The 21,815-nt window shown below is 40.5% G+C and overlaps 1 protein-coding gene across 6 annotated transcripts in view; it reads left to right on the forward strand.

Moving 5' to 3' along the window:
• The window catches only part of dock4 (dedicator of cytokinesis 4), a 366,243-nt gene that overhangs the window by 255,797 nt on the left and 88,631 nt on the right, over positions 1 to 21,815 (forward strand). For all 6 annotated transcript variants that reach the window (XM_063057889.1, XM_063057890.1, XM_063057892.1 and 3 more), the window contains exons 29-32: positions 5,031 to 5,131; positions 5,270 to 5,328; positions 5,428 to 5,576; positions 11,453 to 11,538. In XM_063057889.1, the coding sequence (XP_062913959.1) occupies positions 5,031 to 5,131; positions 5,270 to 5,328; positions 5,428 to 5,576; positions 11,453 to 11,538 (395 nt within the window). The remainder of the gene's footprint in view (positions 1 to 5,030; positions 5,132 to 5,269; positions 5,329 to 5,427; positions 5,577 to 11,452; positions 11,539 to 21,815) is intronic.

A 21,815-nucleotide genomic window follows, 5' to 3' on the forward strand; every position in this document is an offset into this window, starting at 1 on the left:
AAGATTACAAGGACATTGCTGGGACTGGAGGACCTGAGTAACAAGGAAAGATTAAATAGTTTAGGACATTATTCCCTACAATGCAGAAGACTGAGGAGAGATTTGATACAGGTACACAAAATTTTGTGGGGTATAGATAGGGTAAATGTAAGCAGGCTTTTTCTACTGAGCTTGGGCGAGACTATAACTAGATCTCATGGATTAAAGTTGAAAGGTGAAATGTTTAAGAGGAACATTAGGGGAAACTACTTCAGTTGAAGGGTGGTGAGAGTGTAGAACAAGTTGCCAGCGCGAGTAGTGGATGCGATTTTGTTTCCTAGGTTTAAGAGAAATTTGGACAGGAACATGGATGGGAGGTGTATGGAGGGCTATGGTCCAGGTGCAGGTCAGTGGGACTAGGCAGTTAAAATGGTCTGGCATGGACTAGATAGGCTGAAAGTCCTGTTTCTGTGCTGTGGTTTTCTATGGCTCTATGACTCTAAATAGAGATGGGCCAATAGCTGCCTCATACCTGTCCTGCATTTTGTAACCATGGCAGATGGGCTTCTCTCCTGTGACAGCCTTATCCTGACGACAATCAGGGCTCTTCCTTGTTCCCCTATTGCTGCCTTGCTGGATATCTGCTCGACAGTAGATAGAGTTTATGATTATTAATTCATTATTGCCAATTTTAGATGATCATTTGGAGATGAGCAACAAACTTCCAGCATCACATTGCCACTTGATATTTGAAATATGCCAGCTTTAGCAGTGTTGGTGCTTCCTGAACTGACAATGTGGCAGTTGCAAGCTAGCTGTTGACAGGTTTAATTATAAATCGAAAAAAAAAACAACTGCGGGAAATCTGAGGTGAAAACAGAAAATAGTGGAAATCAGCAGGTCAGGCCGTTCCAGCGGAGAGAAAACAACATTAACATTTTAGGTTGAAGACCCTTCGTTAGAACATATGGTTAATTATAACATATGCTGTTGATCTATGTCAAATTCAACAAAATAGCTACATGGTAGACATGGAGTGTCAAAAGCTTAGCTTGGGAAAAAAAAGAACAGTAAATTTAGTCTCTGATATACCTGGTGCACACTGTCATATGAGAAGATCTGGTGCAAAAAGTCGGGGGTGGGGGGAGTTCTTGCAAGCTTTTTTTTGTGTGTGTGCACCTGTGTGGTTATCTATCAAAAGGATAAGTTTTTAAATTGCCTATGTTTTCCTATGGGTGTTCAACTGGTTCACTAAGCATCTCTCAAGGCATTGCTTTGCCCGTGAAGATATGAAGAGTCCATGCAAATCTGCTTGTAAGCAATTCAGTAGGCAGAAGGAGAAGTGTATAAACTCAGGCATTGGCTGTGGGCTGAGCTTATATAAACTGCTTTCACAGTGCTTTATGATGCATACCCTTTCCTGGCATTACATGTTGTCTCCAGCATTTAACCGAAACCAATATAGCTTTACTCCTGCATTGAATCACCCACTCACCTCAAGTGGAAGCTACTGAACTGCAGTATAATTCAAGTACTGTCTCCAGTTTCTGAGCTCACACAGAAGCAGCCGTCAAAGTAGAATTTTGGCTTTTATATGGTACATGGACTTAAATTTTTGGCTTCTCACAAAGCATGTATGCCTTGATTATTTTTAAGCACCATGGTGCCCGAATACCTTGCAGAATGTGAAGGTTTACTGGTCACTGAGTGCATCATGCATATCATTTATATTTTTGTGTTGAAATGAGAGTGCATAAATTTGAATACAAGAATATACCAGTAATCTCTTTATTGTGTATTTAATAAGATGTGAAAATTTGAAAATTATTTGGGCATGGTATGGTGACGTAAACATTGCTGCTTCAGTGGAGAGTAAGACAGGGATAGAAATCCAAAATATGTTACTTATCCTGACTGTGTCATTAAATGAGTCATTTCCCCACAGGTAGTGATTGGAGATGATTCATTCCAGCCTGCTCTCACATTCCTAGCAGTGAAGTGGCAAAGACCTGTAAACATGGCTCTCGACTCTTTTTCAAGCCAAATGTGATGCAGGCTACCGGGAGGGAGGTGGGGGGGGGGCGGGTTTCATAAAGAGGGCCGGCAGAAAACATTTCATCTTCAGAACAGTGGTTCCCCCTTCTTTCCACTTGATGACCTGGCCATATGCACTCTTATCCTTGCAAACTTGAGTTTAATTGACTTATTGGTGTAATTGAAAAATGTTCAATGTGAGGCACACACAAGTATTTAAGTTTTGATTAAATTTTTGTTGGCAGAGGCTAATGGCTGTTTGGGTAGTACATTGTCAATTATTTAGTTCATTGGACGGAAAGCCATGGTATTCAAGGCATCAGGGTTATTGAGTGGGCCAAATGCACTTTTTGCATTTCACCACTGAGGGACATATAAAGGTGATCACCATATCTGTTGTTTCCAAAGATCATGGGGGAGATGTGATTTGAGGTCAGATTGTGTGCAAAATTAGGGTCCTTGGTTCGGCAGAACCATGGTTGAGTGTGAGTGAGGCCTGTGTCGGTCAAGGTCGACCATTGATTTTGCACTCTAGCTGTCTGGATACACAAGCCAGGGTACGATGATATGGAGAGCAAGCTCCCTCTCTCCACACATCTGATGAACCCAAAGGAACAGCAGAGACCGATACAGTTTGGTACCTGTGACCAATGCAGCAGTACAGGAGTTTCCTGTGATGCATGTCGTGCTATTGCACACCTGAAGGCCAGAAGCTGGATTTAGTTTTTCAGAGGTTATTTGAGGTGCACGATATTGGGAGCATTTAATAGTTAGTGAGAGATTGTCCCCATTATCACCCCCGCCTATAACGACCTTAAGGAACTGGGGTATTTGAGGTTCGTATTACAAGTCTTGATCTAAGTGTGATTGTGGAAACAAAAGATGAAATTGGTAGAATGAACAATGTTAAAGTCATGATATCTGAAGGTAGGGTGATGGGTGATAAAATGTGAAAATCCTAACAGCTGTAGATGATAGAACTCTGAAATATTCAGTTTGTCGGCAGCATCTATGGAAAAAGAAATGAGTTAATATTGCAAATCAAAGATTCTTCATCACAGTTAGTAGAGAGAGAAAGCAAGTTTATTTTAAATTGCCATGAGGAGATAAGACAAAGGGAATATCTCTGAAAGTGTGAGACTTGCAGCAAACATGGCTGTTTTGGATAGGAATACAAAAAAAATGTAGAATTCAGTATAGAGTCTGAAAGGATCCAACGTACCCAGATGAATGAAGAGGTACTCTTCTTCAATCATATCTTACGCCTCTTTGTAACAGTGCTGGAGGTGACAAACAGACCAGAGTGGGAGTGGAATGGAAAATTAAAGTAACAGGCAACCAAAAGCTCATGGCTGCCCCTGTGGATGAAACACAAGTGCTCCATAAAGCAATCCGTGTTTAGTTCCTCTAACATGGAGGAGAGCACACTATGCATTACACTGCACTGGAAGAAATATAAGTGCAAACGTCACAAATATGCAAAATCATCCAAGCTCTGTTTGCAAAACTAGAACTATAGAGTTATTATTTAAAGTCATTAACATTATTATTAAAGTTACTATTGATATAAAGCAATTCATTTGACTGTGCCCATTATATTTGTGCCTTGTTAACCTGTCATAACTTTAGTTGCCAGTTTTCCAAACTTGCATTTTTTCATTTGCTTGGAAATAGTCCTTACAAACATCAACTGCACATTAAATATCTCAATAGGAGTGGTCCCTATAAATTATACCCTTGTACAGCCTGTACCCAGGTAATGAATAGGTTCCATTTTCATTTGCCAATAACTCGGAAAATAAACAAAATCCACATTTTTATAATGAATGGTATCAAAAGTGCATAAGATTGCTAAGAAAGAATAATTACTAACAGTGGAAGGTGAGAGGAACTAGTTTTGCGTTTCATAGGAATTAATGTATTTATATCAGATTTCAGATTTAGTAATATTATTGAAAATAATTCAGAAGATGTGTGTCTCAGCTGGTTGAAGGTTGGGTTGAGTTATTCTCCGATCTTGGCAATTTACTTGTAAACATTTTGTCACCGTGCAAGGAGGCTTCGTTGCTGCTCTGTTGGCTGTGGTGTGACCTCACACAATAATAATATGAGAGCTCAATTGCATGTAGGGATGTCCATGTGAGGTACTTCTACCCCAGGAATAGCCGATGTAGCATTTGATTCTATCATAATAACACATATCATCTAGCTCTCACAAGAAGATCCACATGAGAGAGTGGGACCTAATAGGTTTGTTCATACAAAGGAGCCAGAATAGGCATGATAGACAAATATTAGCTTCCTGTGTGATAAGCTTAAATGATTTTGTGAGGACCCACCTGTAATTCTCCCTGTATTCTTGTAATTCTTTGGATCTGTCTAACTTTTGGTTCAAGCCATTTCACATCAAGATTTTACATGCAACACACATCAAAGTTTCTGGTGAACGCAGCAGGCCAGGCAACATCTCTAGGAAGAGGTACAGTCAACGTTTCGGGCCGAGACCCTTCGTCAGGACTAACTGAAGGAAGAGCTGGTAAGAAATTTGAGAGGGGGAGGGGGAGATCCAAAATGATAGGAGAAGACAGGAGGGGGAGGGATGGAGCCAAGAGCTGGACAGGTGATTGGCAAAAGGGATATGAGAGGATCATGGGACAGGAGGCCCAGGGAGAAGGAAAAGGGGGAGGGGGGAAAACCCCTTTTCCCACTTTCAAATCTCTTACTCACTCTTCCTTCAGTTAGTCCTGACGAAGGGTCTCGGCCTGAAATGTCAACTGTACCTCTTCCTAGAGATGCTGCCTGGCCTGCGGCGTTCACCAGCAACTTTGACGTGTGTTGCTTGAATTTCCAGCATCTACAGAATTCCTCGTGTTTAAGATTTTACATGTTTTTTTTGGCAAATTTTCTAGATATATTTTGTAAATCACACAACAATGAAATTTGAATTAAACTACCCTATAGCTTCCACTTCTTAATGATTTGAACCCAGGCCTAATAGAAGAATTTATTTTCCACAGGTGTGGGATTCTTATTTCTATTTGGCAGTAATATTTATCAATCAGCCTTGTCTTCAGCTGGAGTTATTTTCACCATCAAAAAGGAAGAAAGTTCTGGAAAAGTAAGTTATGTTATGAGACTTGTACTGTTTTATGCATGTTTTAAAAAGTCAATTATGCCTACAGTAAAGGCAATGAATATTTTCTATTATATTGTTGTTTCTTGTGCTTTATCATTGATTTTTCAAATCAAATTATAGGTACGGAGACATGAGGGTGATGATGGGGTGTGAGATCTTCAGTATGTGGCAAAATCTAGGTAAAAGACAAAAGATTTGTTCCGATTTTGAATTCACATATATGTCTGGCATAATACCAGCTGTTTACACCTGTTAAGTTCTTCCTGATTATATTACAGGAGAACACAAGCTGCACTTTATCCCTGGACTAATTGGACCATTTCTTGAAGTTACTCTTGTACCTCAGGCAGACCTTCGCAATGTGATGATCCCAATTTTCCATGACATGATGGACTGGGAGCAGAGGCGTACCGGAAATTTCAAACAGGTAGAATTCTATTGGTGTAATAATTAGTTGTAGTTAAAGTAGGTTTTAGGCAAGTACAGAGAGTAAGGAAGAGCAGGGGAGATGAGGAAAGGACAGGGAATGACATCTGTGATAGAAATGGAAGGTAGGAAAGATGAAATTGCCAATAAAAGAAAATGGGGCAAGTCAGGAAGTCCAAGGCATGTCTGGAGGGGATGCGAGTGCAATTAGCAGATTCATCATTGGTAACTACTATTAGGTTGTAAAAGTTGTTATGCTTGGAAAACTCAAATGTTGAAGTTGGATATTTGTTAAGGTTCTGTTTGATTGATGCTTTCTTCACGCCTGAGTTAAACGTGAATGAACCAAGTCAGACACAGAGGAACTGGAACGTGAGTGGGGCAGAAAATTAAGCGGGCAGAAAATTAAGCAGGCAGAATAAAGCTCTTGGTTATTCCTACAATGAAATAGAAATGTTCCTCAGAGCTGTTACTTAGTTTGCATTTTATTCCTCTCTAAGTAAAATAATGTTTACCTAATGCACAAGTGTCATTATCTGGGAGCACACTGAATAAAATATTCTGCATGGGATAAATCCATTCATCGTAGTAAGAGTTTCTAGAAATGACAATATTTCAAATTTCAGTAATATAAATGTTACTTAACCTATGAAACTTGACCATTTATATACTTCCGTGAATGATGTAAAATTGATTTGAATATATTAGATGCAAAAATTAGCAATTCTTAAAATTTCTTAGAGAATTTGTTGTTATGTGGTTAAGGTTGGAAATGAGATCTATGGGTGTAGTTTCTGCTTTCCTACTGTGAGAGGGGGAGGATAGTGGAGGAGGTGTTTTTTTTCCCCTCTGGCACGAAGGCTGCTTATGCTTATGTATTTTACTTTAGAAACCTGTTTATTTAAGTTCATTTTTCACATGTCAAAATTCACTCAAGATGCATCTGACCATATCAGCAATCATTCACTGAAAGCTCTAATTATGTTGGAAGCTGGCTTTTAAAGTTAATTATAGAGTCACAATGCTCTTGGGTATTCCTGCAACACAAATGAGAGCATTTTGTTTTAATATTTATTTCTTTAGGTGTAATCCTTCATTCTTTCACGTCGAGTCATTCGTTGTTGTCACTTGACACACAGTAATATTTTTATGGGAACCAGGAAATTGTTTAAAAAAAAAGAGATGTGCTGCAGTTGCTGCAGTAGCTCAGCAGACGTGGAAAGGAGTTTCAGAGAGCTCTTAGTTTATTCATTGCTGGAGCCAAGCATATTTGGGTAATTCTGGCTGGAAGGGGGGGTTGTAGCAGATTTCAGCTCCGTGTCAATATGTGTTAAAGGATTAATTTCAGGAAGCAGCTCCAGAAGATCCAGCTGTGCAACACCTTAAACACTTTAGCAAATTACAACATTTCTTTATTACTTCATATGTATAAGAACATAGAATCAGCAATTCTGCATTAACTAAGGAAAGGACCTCCCAGCTTAGCAATTTAATAAGCAGCTTTCGTTTGCTGTTGTGTTGGGGTCAGTTGCTTGGTAGTCATTTGAGGCTGTTTGGCCAGTTAGCCTGACCTCAGTGGTTGGGAAGATATTAGAGTCCATTATTTAGGATGAATTTTCAGGGTACTTAGAGGCCAGTGATAAAGTATGGTTTCCTTAAGGGAAAATCTTTCTTGCTTGACAAATCTGTTGGGTTTTTGAGGAAATGACAGGCAAGATAGACAAAAGAGATTCAGTGAATGTTATTTACTTGGATTTTCAGAAGATCTTTGACAGGTGCCCCACGTGAGCCTGCAAGACAAGATAGTGCACGGTATTACAGGAAAGATACTAGCATGGATGGAAGATTGGTTAACTGGCAGAAGGCAAAGGGCGACTAGTGGTGTTCTTCAGGGGGTCAGTATTGGGACCACTTCTATTCCCAATTATATATTGGTGCTTTGGATGATGGGATTAATGACTTTGTGGCTAAGTCTGCGGGCGTTACAAAGATAGGTGAAGGAGCAGGTAATGATGAGGAAGCAGGGAGTCTGCGGAAGGAATTAGACAGATTAGGAGAATGGGAAAGAAGTGGCAGACATTGTGACAAGAAGTGTATGATCATGTACTTTGGTAGAAGGAATAATGGTGTAGATTATTTCCTAAATGGGAAAAAAGTCAGAAGTCAGAAATACAAAGGGACTTGGGAGTCCTTGTATAGGATTCCCAAAAGGTTGAGTTAGTGGTAGAGAAGGCAAATGCAATATTAGCATTCATTCTGTGAGGATTTAAATATAGGAGCAATGATGAGAGGCTCCCGAGGAAGTTTGCGAGAATGACCCTAGGAATAAAAGGTTTAACAAATGAGGAGCATTTGATGGCTCTGGGCCTGTACTCACTGGAGTTTAGAAGAATGAGGGGGGGTTCTCATTGAAATCTGTTGAATATTGAAAGAGCTTTATAAAGTGGGTGATTCTAAGGCTAGAGGGAACTGCCTCAGAATAGAGGGACATCCGTTTGGAACAGAGAAGGAGGAATTACGTTAGCAGCTGGAGGATGGTGAATCTGGAATTCATTGCCACATATGGCTCTGGAGGCCAAGTCGTTGGCTATATGTAAAGCAGAAGTTGATAGTTCTTGTTTAGTCTGGGTGTCAAAGGTTACGGGGAGAAGGCAGGAGAACAGGGTTGAGAGGGATAATAAATCAGCCATGATGGAATGGCAGAGCAGACTCGATGGGCCGAATGGCCTAATTCTGCTCCTATGTCTTACGGTTTGACCTCTGTTTTGATTGACTCAGTCAATGACCAGGAAACCCTAATTAAGTTCGTTATGTTTTGTTGGTTTTGGCTGCCTTTCTGAATAGATTTAATAAAGACATGTGTTGCTCAGGTTGGCTATTGAAGGTGGAGACTGGCAGGGGAGAGGAGTTGCTCAGGAGAGGGACTTCTGTGCAGGATAACTAAAAACTTTCTTAAAGGAGCTTTTCGCTTCCAACATCTGATGTGCCTACCTTCCAAATTATAGTCCTACATTTTTGCAATGTCACTCAGCATAGCCACATTTGAAGTATAAATTGAAGCAAATGCAGCAAAGCCTGAAACTAACAAGGTCACTTTGACTTTAACTTTTATGCTACACACTCCTGTCAGATTCTTGTGAAGCATCTCACTATTTATAGTCTAGCATTGTGCCTCAGAGATTACCAAGACCACTGATATTAAGACAGAATCCAATAACTCTTCAAATGGACAGAGATGCAAGAGACGACTGTGCTGCTTTCCACCAGTGCAGGATTCCTCTGTATGTCTGATTTTAGTTACAAACTATATCTCCAGCTTTCTCTGTCTGGGCCAAATATCCCAACCCTACATAATGAAATCCTCACCTCAGAATGACAGTCTGGTCTCTCCTCTGTTCTCAATCCCTCACTCTCCTTCCCTACCCTCTGCTGGAGCATGTATCTTAAATCAAAATTGTGACCTGTCATTTTATGGAATGAAGCAACATTGAAGGTCAGTTCGCCTCTGCTAGTCTTTTTAAAGAGCCGTGCATTCTCTTGCTGTATCAACAGTGTGTGTGGTCTCAAAAGTTACCTAACTCTACTTTGGTAAAGGACCTTGTGGTGTTCTATTGTTTAAAGATGTGATTCAAGTTTAAATTTCCACACCACTTTTCAGAATAGAGAGGGATCCCACACTCGTATCCTGTTTCCCATGCAACCGTGGGCTGTACAACACTTGTATCATTTTTTAAAAAAGTACCAGCTATGTAAACCCAATAGTCTCTCCTAATGTACCAATAGACATATACCATCACTGCCACCAGCAGTCCAACCTTGAGTCTTGTTCTCATTTGACTATAACACCAATATGAAATCCTGAAGAGAAAGCATATTTTTCAACTGAATTCCTCTTGAAATCAGTAATGGCTCTTGTGCAAACCTTCTGTCCCATATTTGATTATTTAGTCATTCCCCCAATGTTTACAGTTCGGAAAGTCTGTGGAACTGCCATCAAGAACGTTCAGTTACTAGATACAGACAACTTCAGGTGTCTTGCTGTCCTTTAGAGTGGCTTTAACCAGTGAATGGGGTGAAATTGATAGCTGGGTGATGGAGGCTCAGATACATTCTTGCTTTCAAAGAGGGCAGCTTTTATGTCTTCAGTAGACAGCTGGGAGATGTGCTTCAGTACTTTTACTGTTCTGTGTAAGCTCGGTGCAATGGAGTTGTGACCCTGTGGAAGCATTGTCAACGTTGGTCCAGAAAGCCAGGATGAAACCAGATCAGATAACACAGCAATGGTATGAGCAGGTAGCATAGGTGGAATCCACCGTTACGTCTAACCACACGGGATAGGATAACTTACAAACTCTGTATCAAAGTGAATTCCGATTACCTCATGCCATTGCCCAGACTAGCTGACAGGGTCTACAACACACTGAGTACTTAACAATGGATCACCATCAGTTTTCGGTGGAATGTTGGTCTCTTGAAGTCTGCTTCTTCCCAGGAAAATAGGCTCATTAGTCTAAACACGAGAAAATCTGCAGAAGCTGGAAATCCAAGTAACAGGCACAAAATGCAGGAGGAACTCAGCAGGCCAGGCAGCATCCATGGAAAAGAGTAAAGGGTGATGAAGGGTCTCGGGCTGAAATGTCGACTGTTTACTCTTTTCCATAGTGGCTGCCTGGCCTGTTGAGTTCCTCCAGCATTTTGTGTGCATTGTTTGTCCTAGACTGCCGAGGAGCTCTAATCATCAGATGTTCTCAGCACCGTGAGCACGACAATTCGTCACTGGTGAGAATCCAACCTCGAAGGTACACATGGTACGTGAACTTTCTGGAATCTGTTCAACTGCAACTCCAGCTTCAGAATGAGGAACTGAGTCTTCCTGCAATGTTGGTTCTCCCTCATATTTTTAGCATTAGAGAGTGAGGTGGTAAGGCAACAGTTAGTATTGAAGCTGATGGAGAAGTGGTTAGTGAACATCCTTTCAATTTGGCAAGGAATCTAATAAAGTAGCAGCAACAGAGGAAAAGAGGATAGGCTGTCAAGTATTCTGAGTGCCATCTCCTTTGCTGCTTCTTCTCACCAACAATGAATCTCCTCCTTCCCATGTGACATCAGTGGTTTGCAACCTCTGCATAAAACCTGGAGCCAGTTATGTGTGATTTTAAAGTACAAAGGAGAAAAGAAAGTGTGATAGCAAGCCCAGCGAGTTGTTCAGAAAAGGTGCCTGTCATTGCTGAGTCAGTGCCATCCTGTTCATGGCTTGCAAGCTGTGCAGAAAGATTATGGTCACAGAGATTGGGAGGAAGATGATAAATTATCAGTCATTGTAGAAAAATGAAGGATGGCTGTGTTTGCATTGTGTATGGTGTGGAGAAGTGAAACATATTTTGATGTTTCCAACCATTGCACTGATATCCTGAAGACTTAACCTTAAGGTATCGACTCTTCTCAGTATTGGTGGAAATGTTGCTGTGAAGATTCTGGCCATGAAGGGAGAGGAGCCTCCAAAGCTATTTCAGAGAACTTGTTTGTCCAATATGAACAGTCGTTAGCTTTGCTTTCCTTGTATGTGTTCCCTTCTGACAGCAACCAGAGTGCCCTCCCACTTAAAAGGCTGTGTAGAGCAAGCTGCAAGCCTGAGTCATTATTTTTGGGTAGACGGCATCTGTTTCATGTGAAACATTTCTGTGACATGACCCAGCAGCTGCAACCCACATCCCCATCCCCTTGGCCCATTTCTGGACACAATTGGATATCTAGGTCACGCCTGTTATTTCTCTTTGAAGTGCTGTAGAGAATACAGTGTTTTTTTTTAGCAAAAAGCTTGTTTTATTTGTCAGAAGACTTAAGTAATAAATACATATTCAATACTTATGTTTACAGGTGGAAGCAAAATTGATAGACAAGCTGGACAGTTTGATGTCAGAAGGCAAAGGTGATGAAACTTACCGGGAATTATTCAACAGCATGTGAGTCGTAACCTTATTTTGCTTCTTTTACTTATGGGCCGAAGTTGATGGTTTTTAGAAATGTTTTCACTTTGAAATTATTTACTGTTAGGTGTACGGTTTGCATCTCATTAATAAATTTCACTGGGGTCCAGATTCCTCGATGGAAGAATGCAGAAGCACCATGTTTTGATTGCTGCTTCATGCTACAAGCTAAGCAGGGAATTCTATCAACTAGTACCTTTTTGGTGTTGAAGCAAAATTCAGAAATAAAATTGGGTAGACCCCAGCAGAAGAAATATTTCATATGCTTTTGTTTTAAAGCATTTTAGGTGGAGCTCATCTTGGGTGGGAATGACAGCTAATTCTGAGCAGTTACCTAATGTCCAAAAAAAATATCGTACCCTCACTCCACCTTCCCCAGCAATGGAAAAGAATGGACTTGCATGTATAATTGAGACTTCTGTGCGGGCAGGTATCCGAGACGATGCATTTTCCCAAACTCCGTTGCTGGATTTTCAATTTTTATTTTGAGCCTTCTCAATGCAATCAATATATTCATACCAGTCCCTTTTTCAAAGGTCTTCATACTTTCCTGCAAGTGGACCACATCCCGTAAGTTTCGGCAGCTGTTGATTTTGTGCAGTCTGTTATCAGGGGTGTTATATAATCTGGATTGGCACTTACATTCCTTGTACTTCTCCCGGTCACCTTGCTGTGCAAAATAATTGCTCAGTGTCATTTGAGAGATTACACTAACCCTAACACACTTCTATATTTATAAGGCAAATGAGCAGAATATTTAAATTCACGACGGGGAAATAAACACAAATTATAGATAACTACTGTTTAGTTCATGAAGAGTTAATACCCATTTGAACATTCTGGCACCTCTGGGCACCTTACGCATTTCAACCAAGAAGTGTCCTTCTAGCAGATGCCTGAAGGTTAGGCTCGGGAGGAGGTTTGGAATTGGAAATGGGGGAGGTAATACAATGTGGAAAAATCTACCCACTTACTGCTCAAATAAGTGTGGCCACTTCCCTTTTACATGGTAGATGCCAATGATATAAAGGAGGTGGCCCAAACTTAATGCAAGCTGGATGATCTGGAGGCATCCTTCAGGTACAGACCCTACGTCCCTTTCAGGTCATATGGAAACAACAAGATTCAATCTCTCCATATTTCTTTTAGAGCTCTCTGCGTCTGAACTGTATTGTCAGCTCTTATTCTTAGAGCTTAGCTATATATAACTCAGGTTACTTCTGTAGGTGCTGAGGAAGCACTACTGCAGATTCACCAGTCAGTAGCACCTTGGCTTCATTAATGGACATTTTCAGCTGAAATGAGAATTTTAGGAGTTAAAGACTGTGGCCATGAATATATAAAAATGGCAAGGAGATCGAGCTTCATTACATTAGACTTCAAAATATAAAGCTGCTCGATAAAGCACCTCATCAATCCATCATTAAATACACTCACACTCACAACCTGGGATTTGCCTTCTCATTGGTACCATTGGGCAGGCAGTACAGGAGCCTAAAGACCCACACTGAATGTTTTAAGAACAGCTTCTTCCTCTTCACCATCTGATTTCTGGATGGTCCATGAATACTACCTCACTATTCCACTTTTGCATTACTTACTTATTTAGTGGTTTGTAGTAATATTTATGTCTTGCACAGTACCACTGGCACAAAACAACAAATTTTATGACATATGTTAGTGATAATAAATCTGATTCTATTCCCATCTGCTACCAGTGGTTAAGACTGGACAACTTGTTTCCAGTGCTCTCAGAGCAGCTCCAACTTGAGGGAGCTAAAAAATGGATGCGCCTTCTTCACACTAACACAGAGGAGAAAATCACAAGGTGGTGATGGTGCTCCCCACAATGTTAACTGTAGGGAGCACCATCACCTCCGTGTTAACCATGGGGAGCACCATCACCTCCGTGTTAACCATGGGGAGCAGCATCACCACCGTGTTAACCGTGGGGAGCAGCATCACCACCGTGTTAACTGTGTAGGGAGCACCATCACCTCCGTGTTAACCGTAGGGAGCAGCATCACCACTGTGTGGAGGAAGACATTTTGGAGAAAAGATAGTTCTCCCCACGGTGTTAACACCTGTGCAGGAAGGCATTTTAGAAAGAGGTGGTGAAGATAGGAGGTTGTAATATCAGTTAAGTGTAAAATTAGCCAATCAGATTTCAATAATTATTGATTAACATTTGAAGCAGTTATTCCTGTTCTATGCTATTACTTGTATGTGTAGTTTCAAAAAACATAATACCTGTTTTACTGACTTTTTTTTTGTTATGGCAGTTTTCTTCACAATTCAAAAAACATCTTTAGAAGAGGTTCTTCTCTCCTCTTTTTAGAGGGTTATACACTCACAGAACACAGAAACAGGACCATCAGCCAATTTCATCCATACTGACCATTTTTGCCCATCTGGACTAATCCCATTTTCCCACATTAGGAACATATCCTTCTGTGCCTCGCATATTTAAATGCCTGTATAAACACCTTTGAAACATATTGACTGTCTCGGATTCAGTCACCTTTCTAGGCAACATGATCCAGATATTAATCATTGTATGCAAGGGGGGAGGGGATAAAATTTTACTGGTCAGATTCACTTTAAACCCCTTCAAACCTGTGCCTTTATGACAGATTTTTATGACCATCTACCCTATCTGTACCTCTCATGGTCTTATATACTTCTGTCAAATCACTGCTTCATTTCCATTGCTCCAGGGAAAATAGTTCAGCCTTTCCAAACTCATTCCCCTTCACTGAAGTTATCCAGGCAATGTTCTTCACAATTTCCTCGGCACTCTCTTCAGTACAATCACATACTTCATTGACAGCTATATTGTGCCATTTGCTGCTGGAGATTTTGGTAATGATCAACTCTGCTTTGAATTGCTATCAATCTCTAAATGTTACGGCCTGATTTTTTTTTCTTTTTATTTTTCTGAATTTCATGCTCTTAATAGCTAACGGTTGATTTATTTTTCACAGACACTTATTACTAATCTGCAATACCCTGAAATATCTGCACTCATCTTGCTTCAGAGTCCATGCACCAAAACATTATCCTTTCCCTTTTTCTTGGATTGTTTTTGCATTGTGATTTTTGCATCCCATCCTTATCCTGTAAATCATGTAATTTTCTGCCACCTACACCAATTCCACAACCAGGTACATATTCTGTTCTCCACCTCTCACAATCTTTTGCAGGGGTGTTTTCTTCTATCATACTCTGCTGGTGCTGCTGCACATCTGCTGCAAATTTACCCAGTAAGAGTTATTTTGTACATTCACAGCAGATGTTTATTCATCTCTCCCACACTACTGTGCAGAGCTCCAAATAGCTATGGGTTTTCTTTTGTGCACTGATTTGACAAGCTCGTGTGCTAATATGGATTAGAAAAGCCATTTAATTGACCTATCTAAAAATTACTTACAATAGCCCCGTTAAGGCATTTTAATTGATAATTTAAATTATTCCAGATTTCTCCCGACCTCCATCACCCCTGCCCCTCATCTTTGAACTACCTCACCTATTTAGTGACTTGGCTATTGTGTGCAGCACGGACTCTGTAGACTTACAGATAGAGGTGTGGTAAATACAAGAGATTCTGCAGATGCTGGTAATCCAGAGTAACACATACAAAATGCTGGAGGAATTCAACAGGTCAGCCAGCAACTACGGAAATGGATAAAGAGTTGGCGTTACTCTGGAGGTGTGCTAAACAGGTTGGAGCATAGTAGTGGACTCTGTGAGGACATAAGCTGACGGGAAGGGTCAGGCAGATGGCAAACAAAGCATAGTGGAGCAAATATAAAGTAATGCACCTTGAGAGAAACAATGAGGAAAGGTTAGGTCTACAGGAATTTAGAAAACTTGACAACCTGGATGAATACATAAATGTTTGAGACTGTAGTTAATGAAGCTTGATCTTGGAATTCATAAGTAGAGGAATAAAGTACAGAACCCAGGATGTGAACTTGTGTAAAATACATATAGCAATAATTATATCAATTCTAGTCACCTTATCTAAGAAAAAGATGTGAAGAGCTCAGTGAGGGGCAAGAAAGATTTACTGAAGGGTTTCAGAGAGAAGAGGGATTTTCATCGAATGATTACACTAGAGAAATTGCCACTTTTGTACCTGAAGTAAATATAGCTAAGAGGAAATCTGATTGAGGAATAGAAGATGATTTCAGGTTTTAAACAGGGTAAATACAGATAGGAGCAGGAGCCATAAATTTAAAGTGAAGATACAGGGGAGATGAGAGAGAAAGCTTCTTGGTGAAGATATTTGTTGTGATCTGAAACTCACTGCCTGCCTCTGGCTGTCTCTGCTAATCTTGCTCCATTTATCTGTAGGTTTTCAAAAGGGACTGAGTTAAGAATATGAAGAGAAGCAATTTACAAGGCAATGGGGAGAGCACAGGGGAATGGGACTAATGGGTTTTGTTCTACAAAAACTAGTATGAAGCTGAGTAGCCAAATGGCCTCTCCTGTGCTGTAATTATTCAATGACCTTATTCTCTGATTTGATGAGTTAATCACTCTGTGAAGAAATTCTCTCACATCAACTTTAAGCTGGCCTTTTACTAAGATATGACCCTTTGGTACTTGACAGTTTTGTTTGAAGTCATTTCCAAACTTGGCATTTTGTTCCATTTACAATCTGAGTTTGGCAAGCTGTAAATAGTGGGTTGCCACAGGAATCAGCACTGGGCCCTTAGTTATTTGCAATTTATATTAATGACCCAGATAAAAAGACAGAGTGTAACCTATCCAAGTTTGTTGCTAATGCAAATCTGGAGGAGAAATCTTCTGTAAAGAAAATAAAGAATACATGCAGCAGTACATAAGCAAGTTTAATGAGTGGACATGAAGGTGGAGTATAATGTGGGAAAGTATGTTGTTTCCCAAAGAAAGCAAAGTCAAAATTAGGAGGACCCCCACCACCACCCAGGTCATGCTCTCTTCTCACTGCTGCCATCAGGAAGAAGGTACAGGAGCCTCAGGACTCACTACCAGCTTCAGGAACAGTTATTACCCCTCAACCATCAGGCTATTGAATCAGTGGGGATAACTTGATTCAACTTCACTTGCACCATCACTGAACTATGGACTCACTTTCAAGGACTCTTCATCTTCTGTTCTCTATTGCTTAATAATAATAATAATTATCTCTTTTGTATTTGCACTGTTTTTTTTTGCACGTTGGTTGCTTGTCTGCCCTGTTGATGCTGTCTTTCATTGATTCTATCATGATTCTTGGATTTACTGAGTATGCCCGCAAGAAAATGAAACTCAGGGTTGTACATGGTGACATAAATGTACTTTGATAAGAAGTTTACTTTTAAACTTTAAAATGTTAATATTCAGGGGTATCTTGGTGTACGGTTTTAGGAATGCTGAGAGTAAATGCGCAGGTGTAGCAAACAATTAGCAAAGCTGGTCTTTATTGGAAACTGGTTGCCCTACAAAGCTGAGGGAATCCTGCTGCAGGAGCACTGGCCTTGATGAGACCCACCTGGATTAGTTTGTACTTTTGGTCTTGGAGCCAAAGGAAGATGTGTTTGCATTGGAGTTAGTGAAAGGTGGATCAGTTAGATTGATTCATGAAATGAGGATCTTGTTTTACAAAGAGAAGGAGAGGAATTTCGGAATTGAGAAGTGTCTTTACTGAGGTGTACAAAACTCTAACATGAACCAATGGGATGGAGTGCAGAATTAGGGCAGATCATTCCGGAATAAGAGGTCAGCTATTGAGGACAAATGAATGATTTATTTACAGGGTGGAATGTAAGCCTTTGGATTTTTCTGCATTAGTGGGCTGAGGACACACAAATGTTATGTGTTTGAGATGGAGATTGATAGATTTTTCAACATAAATAAATTGAAACACCAGGGAAGTGATTGAGGTGCAGGATCAGCTGGGATGAATGACAAGAGCAGCCTCAGGAATCATTGGCCTACTACGGTTCTATTCTGAGAGTGGCATCCTTCAGCCGTGATGAAATGCATGCTACCTCTCCACCCTTTGACCTAGTACTCAGCATGATTCTGAACAAGCCAGCTGGGGTAGCACATTGCAGCCAAGTTCTCCTGGGCTTGTTGGTCAGGAAATTGGGACCCTTGATGTTTTTTGTGTCCAACAGCAAGTATCCACCAGGTTTTACTAAAGTTGCTGGGAAGCTGGTTCATTTGCACAGTAGGGTTTAAGACATCTTCATGTAGGGAAATAACAGGCCTGAATCATTGGCTGCAATGTTCACAATTGGTTAGACTCAGAGCAGAAACAGCAAACCTACCCATAATGGGGAAGGGAGAGGAGTATGTAGCTGCAAGGGAGAAGAGGAAGTATGATGTTTTATAATTTATTTTAATTTTTAAAATGTTTAAATCCTTCCTGGTATGGTTGTTTTTTTAAATTGTTTTTGAATATCAAACACTGATAGATCAAGTATCTAACTGCTTTGATACTTGTTAAGCCTTGAGAGACTGTGGCTTAGCCAGCTGTCCAATGGGTGGTATAGTGGCTCAGCGGTTAGTGCTGCTGCCCTATAATTCCGATTCAATACTGACCTTGGGTGTTGTCTGTGTGGAGTTTACCCTTCACTCCCTGTGATGATGTAAGTTTCCTCTGGCTGCTCTGGTTTCCTCCCACATTGCAAAGACACACTGGCCGGTTAAATTGGATGCTATAAATTACTCTTACTGTAGGTTAATGGCTGGAAGCTCAATGGCTTTGGTGGATGGAAGGGCTGTTTCCTGTATCATAAGATGCAAGTTAAAGAAAACTGATGATTTGATATTGCATTTAATATTGTGAAATTGTTTTACTGGGTCAGAACCAGCTTGCCTGGAAAACTTTTATTTCCCCTTTGGTACAACTCCACACACAAGATGAAGGGCTTGTGTTTAACTATTAATGGAGCAGTGGCTGTGGGTGGCAGGCCGAGGTGCAAGTAGCAAGCTTGTTCTTAGAAACTGTTGGTCTAATGGGCTGCCATTGGTAAGAAATAAATGGAACGCAACTGGGTTGGTCATTGTCATAGTGGTCATAGTGCTGGTCATTATCCAGCATAGAAACAGACCCTTTGACCCAACTTGTCTGTGCTGACTAAACTAGTCCCATTTGCCTGTGTTTGGCCCAACTCACTCCAAACTTTTAAGCCATGATAGCTGTCCAAATGTCTTTTAAATGTTGTAATTTTTCCTTTCTCTGCCGCTTTCGTGGGCAGCTTGTTCCCTAGACCCTTGCCCTGCCTTCTCTACTGGACCCTTATAGGCATCTGTTAGTCTCGTGAGACCATGGGTTTGCATCTTGGAAGGTTTCCAGGGCGCAGGCCTGGGCAAGGTTGTATGGAAGACTGGCAGTTGCCCGTGCTGCAAGTCTCCCCTCTCCACGCCACCGATGTTGTCCAAGGGAAGGGCACTAGGGCCGATACAGCTTGGGACCGGTGTTGTCGCAGAGCAATGTGTGGTTAAATGCCTTGCTCAAGGACACAACACGCTGCCTCAGCTGAGGCTCAAACTAGTGACCTTCAGATCACTAGACCGATGCCTTAACCACTTGGCCACGCGCCAACACACTGGACCCTTGTTGTGCTGAAATTTGTTTGAGTGTCTTTTGTGTTTAAGTATTAATAGAATAGTGGCCTGCCTTATTTACAGAGGTTGTATCTGGTTTTCTAGTGCCCCAGTGCCAACCTCTATGCAGTTCCCTTTGCACTAGAGGAGTCATGACCAGCAGGGCTTAAGGCTCAGTGCTGAAAGGTGGGATTAGGACCCGAAACTCCTTCTTGATTAGCGCAGGCCGCTGAGTGGTCGTCTTCTATATCATCAATTCTCATTGACTCTGTGAACCAAGTTTCTTCAATATCCACTCGCTGAGTACAAGCAAGCACCCTCTCTTGGGCTGAAGGACAAGTAGATGAGATGATATTGAATTTGACTGACCTTCCTATTCCGACGAGCTGCAAACTGTGAGGTGTGGCAGAGATCAGCAGCAGCAGCCTAGAATGATCCTAATGAGAGGATACTGCAAGTGTAAGTAACCTCAATCAATAGCAGAGCAGCCCCGGGAGACTTTTGAAAATGTGCTTGATGCCACAGGTGGTCACAGAGCTGGATGAAGACGATATATATTCCTAAGTGCTGTTCCTTTTTCTGCTCACTGGTCTGAAAAATGATAATTTTTGTTCACTCAGAGTTTTACTAGCTCTGTTCCCAGAAACTGTGCTACTTAAAGAGCCACAGTAAACGTGAATTATTTGTGCACCAAAATCTGTGATCTTCTGTGACCTGAACCGTGTGTCTGACTGGGCTATTGTGCTTTGAGAGACCCAAGTCACAGTCTTCTCAATCTGCTTGTAGGAGACTCGAGACGTAAAAATTTAATTTGTTGCTCTGCTGTGGACATGGTCCAGGGTAGCTTTATGGCCGAAAATGGTGACTGGGGACCCATTTAAATGCTAATTAAAATCTGAGGTCTAGTGTGCTAAAGCACTTGGAATTGCATGCAAAATTGCTTTAGTGCAAGTAAGCACAACTGCATAGCAACTTCAAAAAGTGGGAAGTTGTTTGAAATAACTTCAAGGTCTCTGTTATTAGCTATATTCAATCCCAGGATGTGGGCCTTGTTGTCATTGTCATTCCCTAACTGTCCTGCAGGAATTGGTGGTAAGCTGCCTGCTTTAGCCACTACAACCATGTGCTGTGCATGTGATAGGTATAGTCTCCTTCAAGCATCTGACCTCATCTTCAGACTTCCATTTGGATTGGATATTCACGTTCACTTTACTGCTTTAGCTGTTTGTCTATCCAAATTCAGCAGTAGGATTTGTTATAACAAGCTGGAGCTTCTGGAAGGAAATGAGATTTAAAAAAAGATGAACAGTACTGAAGCTTGGGACTTCCCGTCAAGCCAAAATGCACAATGGCACACAAATCCTGTGATCCAATTACACGCAGTTGAGTGCCCCATTTAATAGTGCCTCTGTAATGTTCTTCTGCAGGTTGCTGCTGGGTGACTGTCTGTCCCAGTTGATGTGTTAGCAATACAGTGGATGTTGTTTGAGGGGGCGGGAAAGGAGTATGCATTCTGAACTCTGAAAGACGACCACATGCCTGCTTTCCAAATTGCAAGCAGCTCAGCCAAATGTGGGATAGCAATAGGAGAAGCAGGTTGGAAAGGAGCAGAAATCACTTTGTTGTTTCTTTAACACTTACCTTGCCTTATTTGTCTTGAGTGGGCAGATTTAAAATTGGGTCTTTAAATATTGCTTGCAGTGATCAGCAACTCAGGTCATGAAGAAACAATCTTTGTGCTTAAGTTGAATGTTTTTGTTTCTAACAAGAATTTGTGAACAATATATGAAAGTTTTGCCATTTATTTGCATGTTGCATTTAATATTTATCCAAGGATATTAATTTTGTCAAGAGCTTTTTTAGAAAATATACCAGAAAGGAGAAATAAATAGCTAATTTTCATTAATTCACAGATTCACTGTATTCCTACTGTGTTTACAATTTGAAAAAAGTATGTCATCTCTTACATAATGCCCAATATTAAATATTTTCTGATAATAAGATGAAAATATGGGGTATTTTAATCATCAAATATAAGCTGAATAATAAAACAATTATTTAAATTACTGTAGAGTTTGTGTCAAACATTTTAAAAGTAAATTTGCCTTTAGCAAGAGGAATTTCTAAGATTAATGTTGATTCCTTAACAGTTGCTAGACTGTGATTTGGTAGAATTGTATTTAATGAATAGTTAAAGTAAATGTTCATGTCAGCCATATAGGAGTGGTATATTCCTACTGCATATTTACTTTTCCCATAGCAATTATGCTAATTTTACTTTTTTAAAAAAAGCGAGCCAGTTATAATGGCAAAATAAGCAAAGAAGGTTGTAGCCATGACAACATACTTTTGACGCAGACTGCTGCTGAGGAGAATCTGTCGCTATTGCTTCTTTCATGGATAATGTACAAATTCATTTGTTTTGCCAATGCTTCCTGGATCTAGAATACCACTTTTTGGGCCTTACCCTAGGTAAGATATTGCTATAATTATATTTTTGCTGGTTTTATTGTGATGCAATATAACTAGTGAAATACAAATTAAGTGGTACTGTATAACCTATTACAGAAATAATTATTACTGTGTAATGTGAGACATCAGCGAAATGTGATTCTGGGCTCGTGGTAGCATTGCACTTGTTTTGGATAAACCAGGTCAGAACACTGACAAAT

The sequence above is a fragment of the Mobula hypostoma genome, chromosome 9 (assembly GCF_963921235.1).
Source record: "Mobula hypostoma chromosome 9, sMobHyp1.1, whole genome shotgun sequence".
In the NCBI taxonomy this organism is placed as follows: domain Eukaryota; kingdom Metazoa; phylum Chordata; class Chondrichthyes; order Myliobatiformes; family Myliobatidae; genus Mobula; species Mobula hypostoma.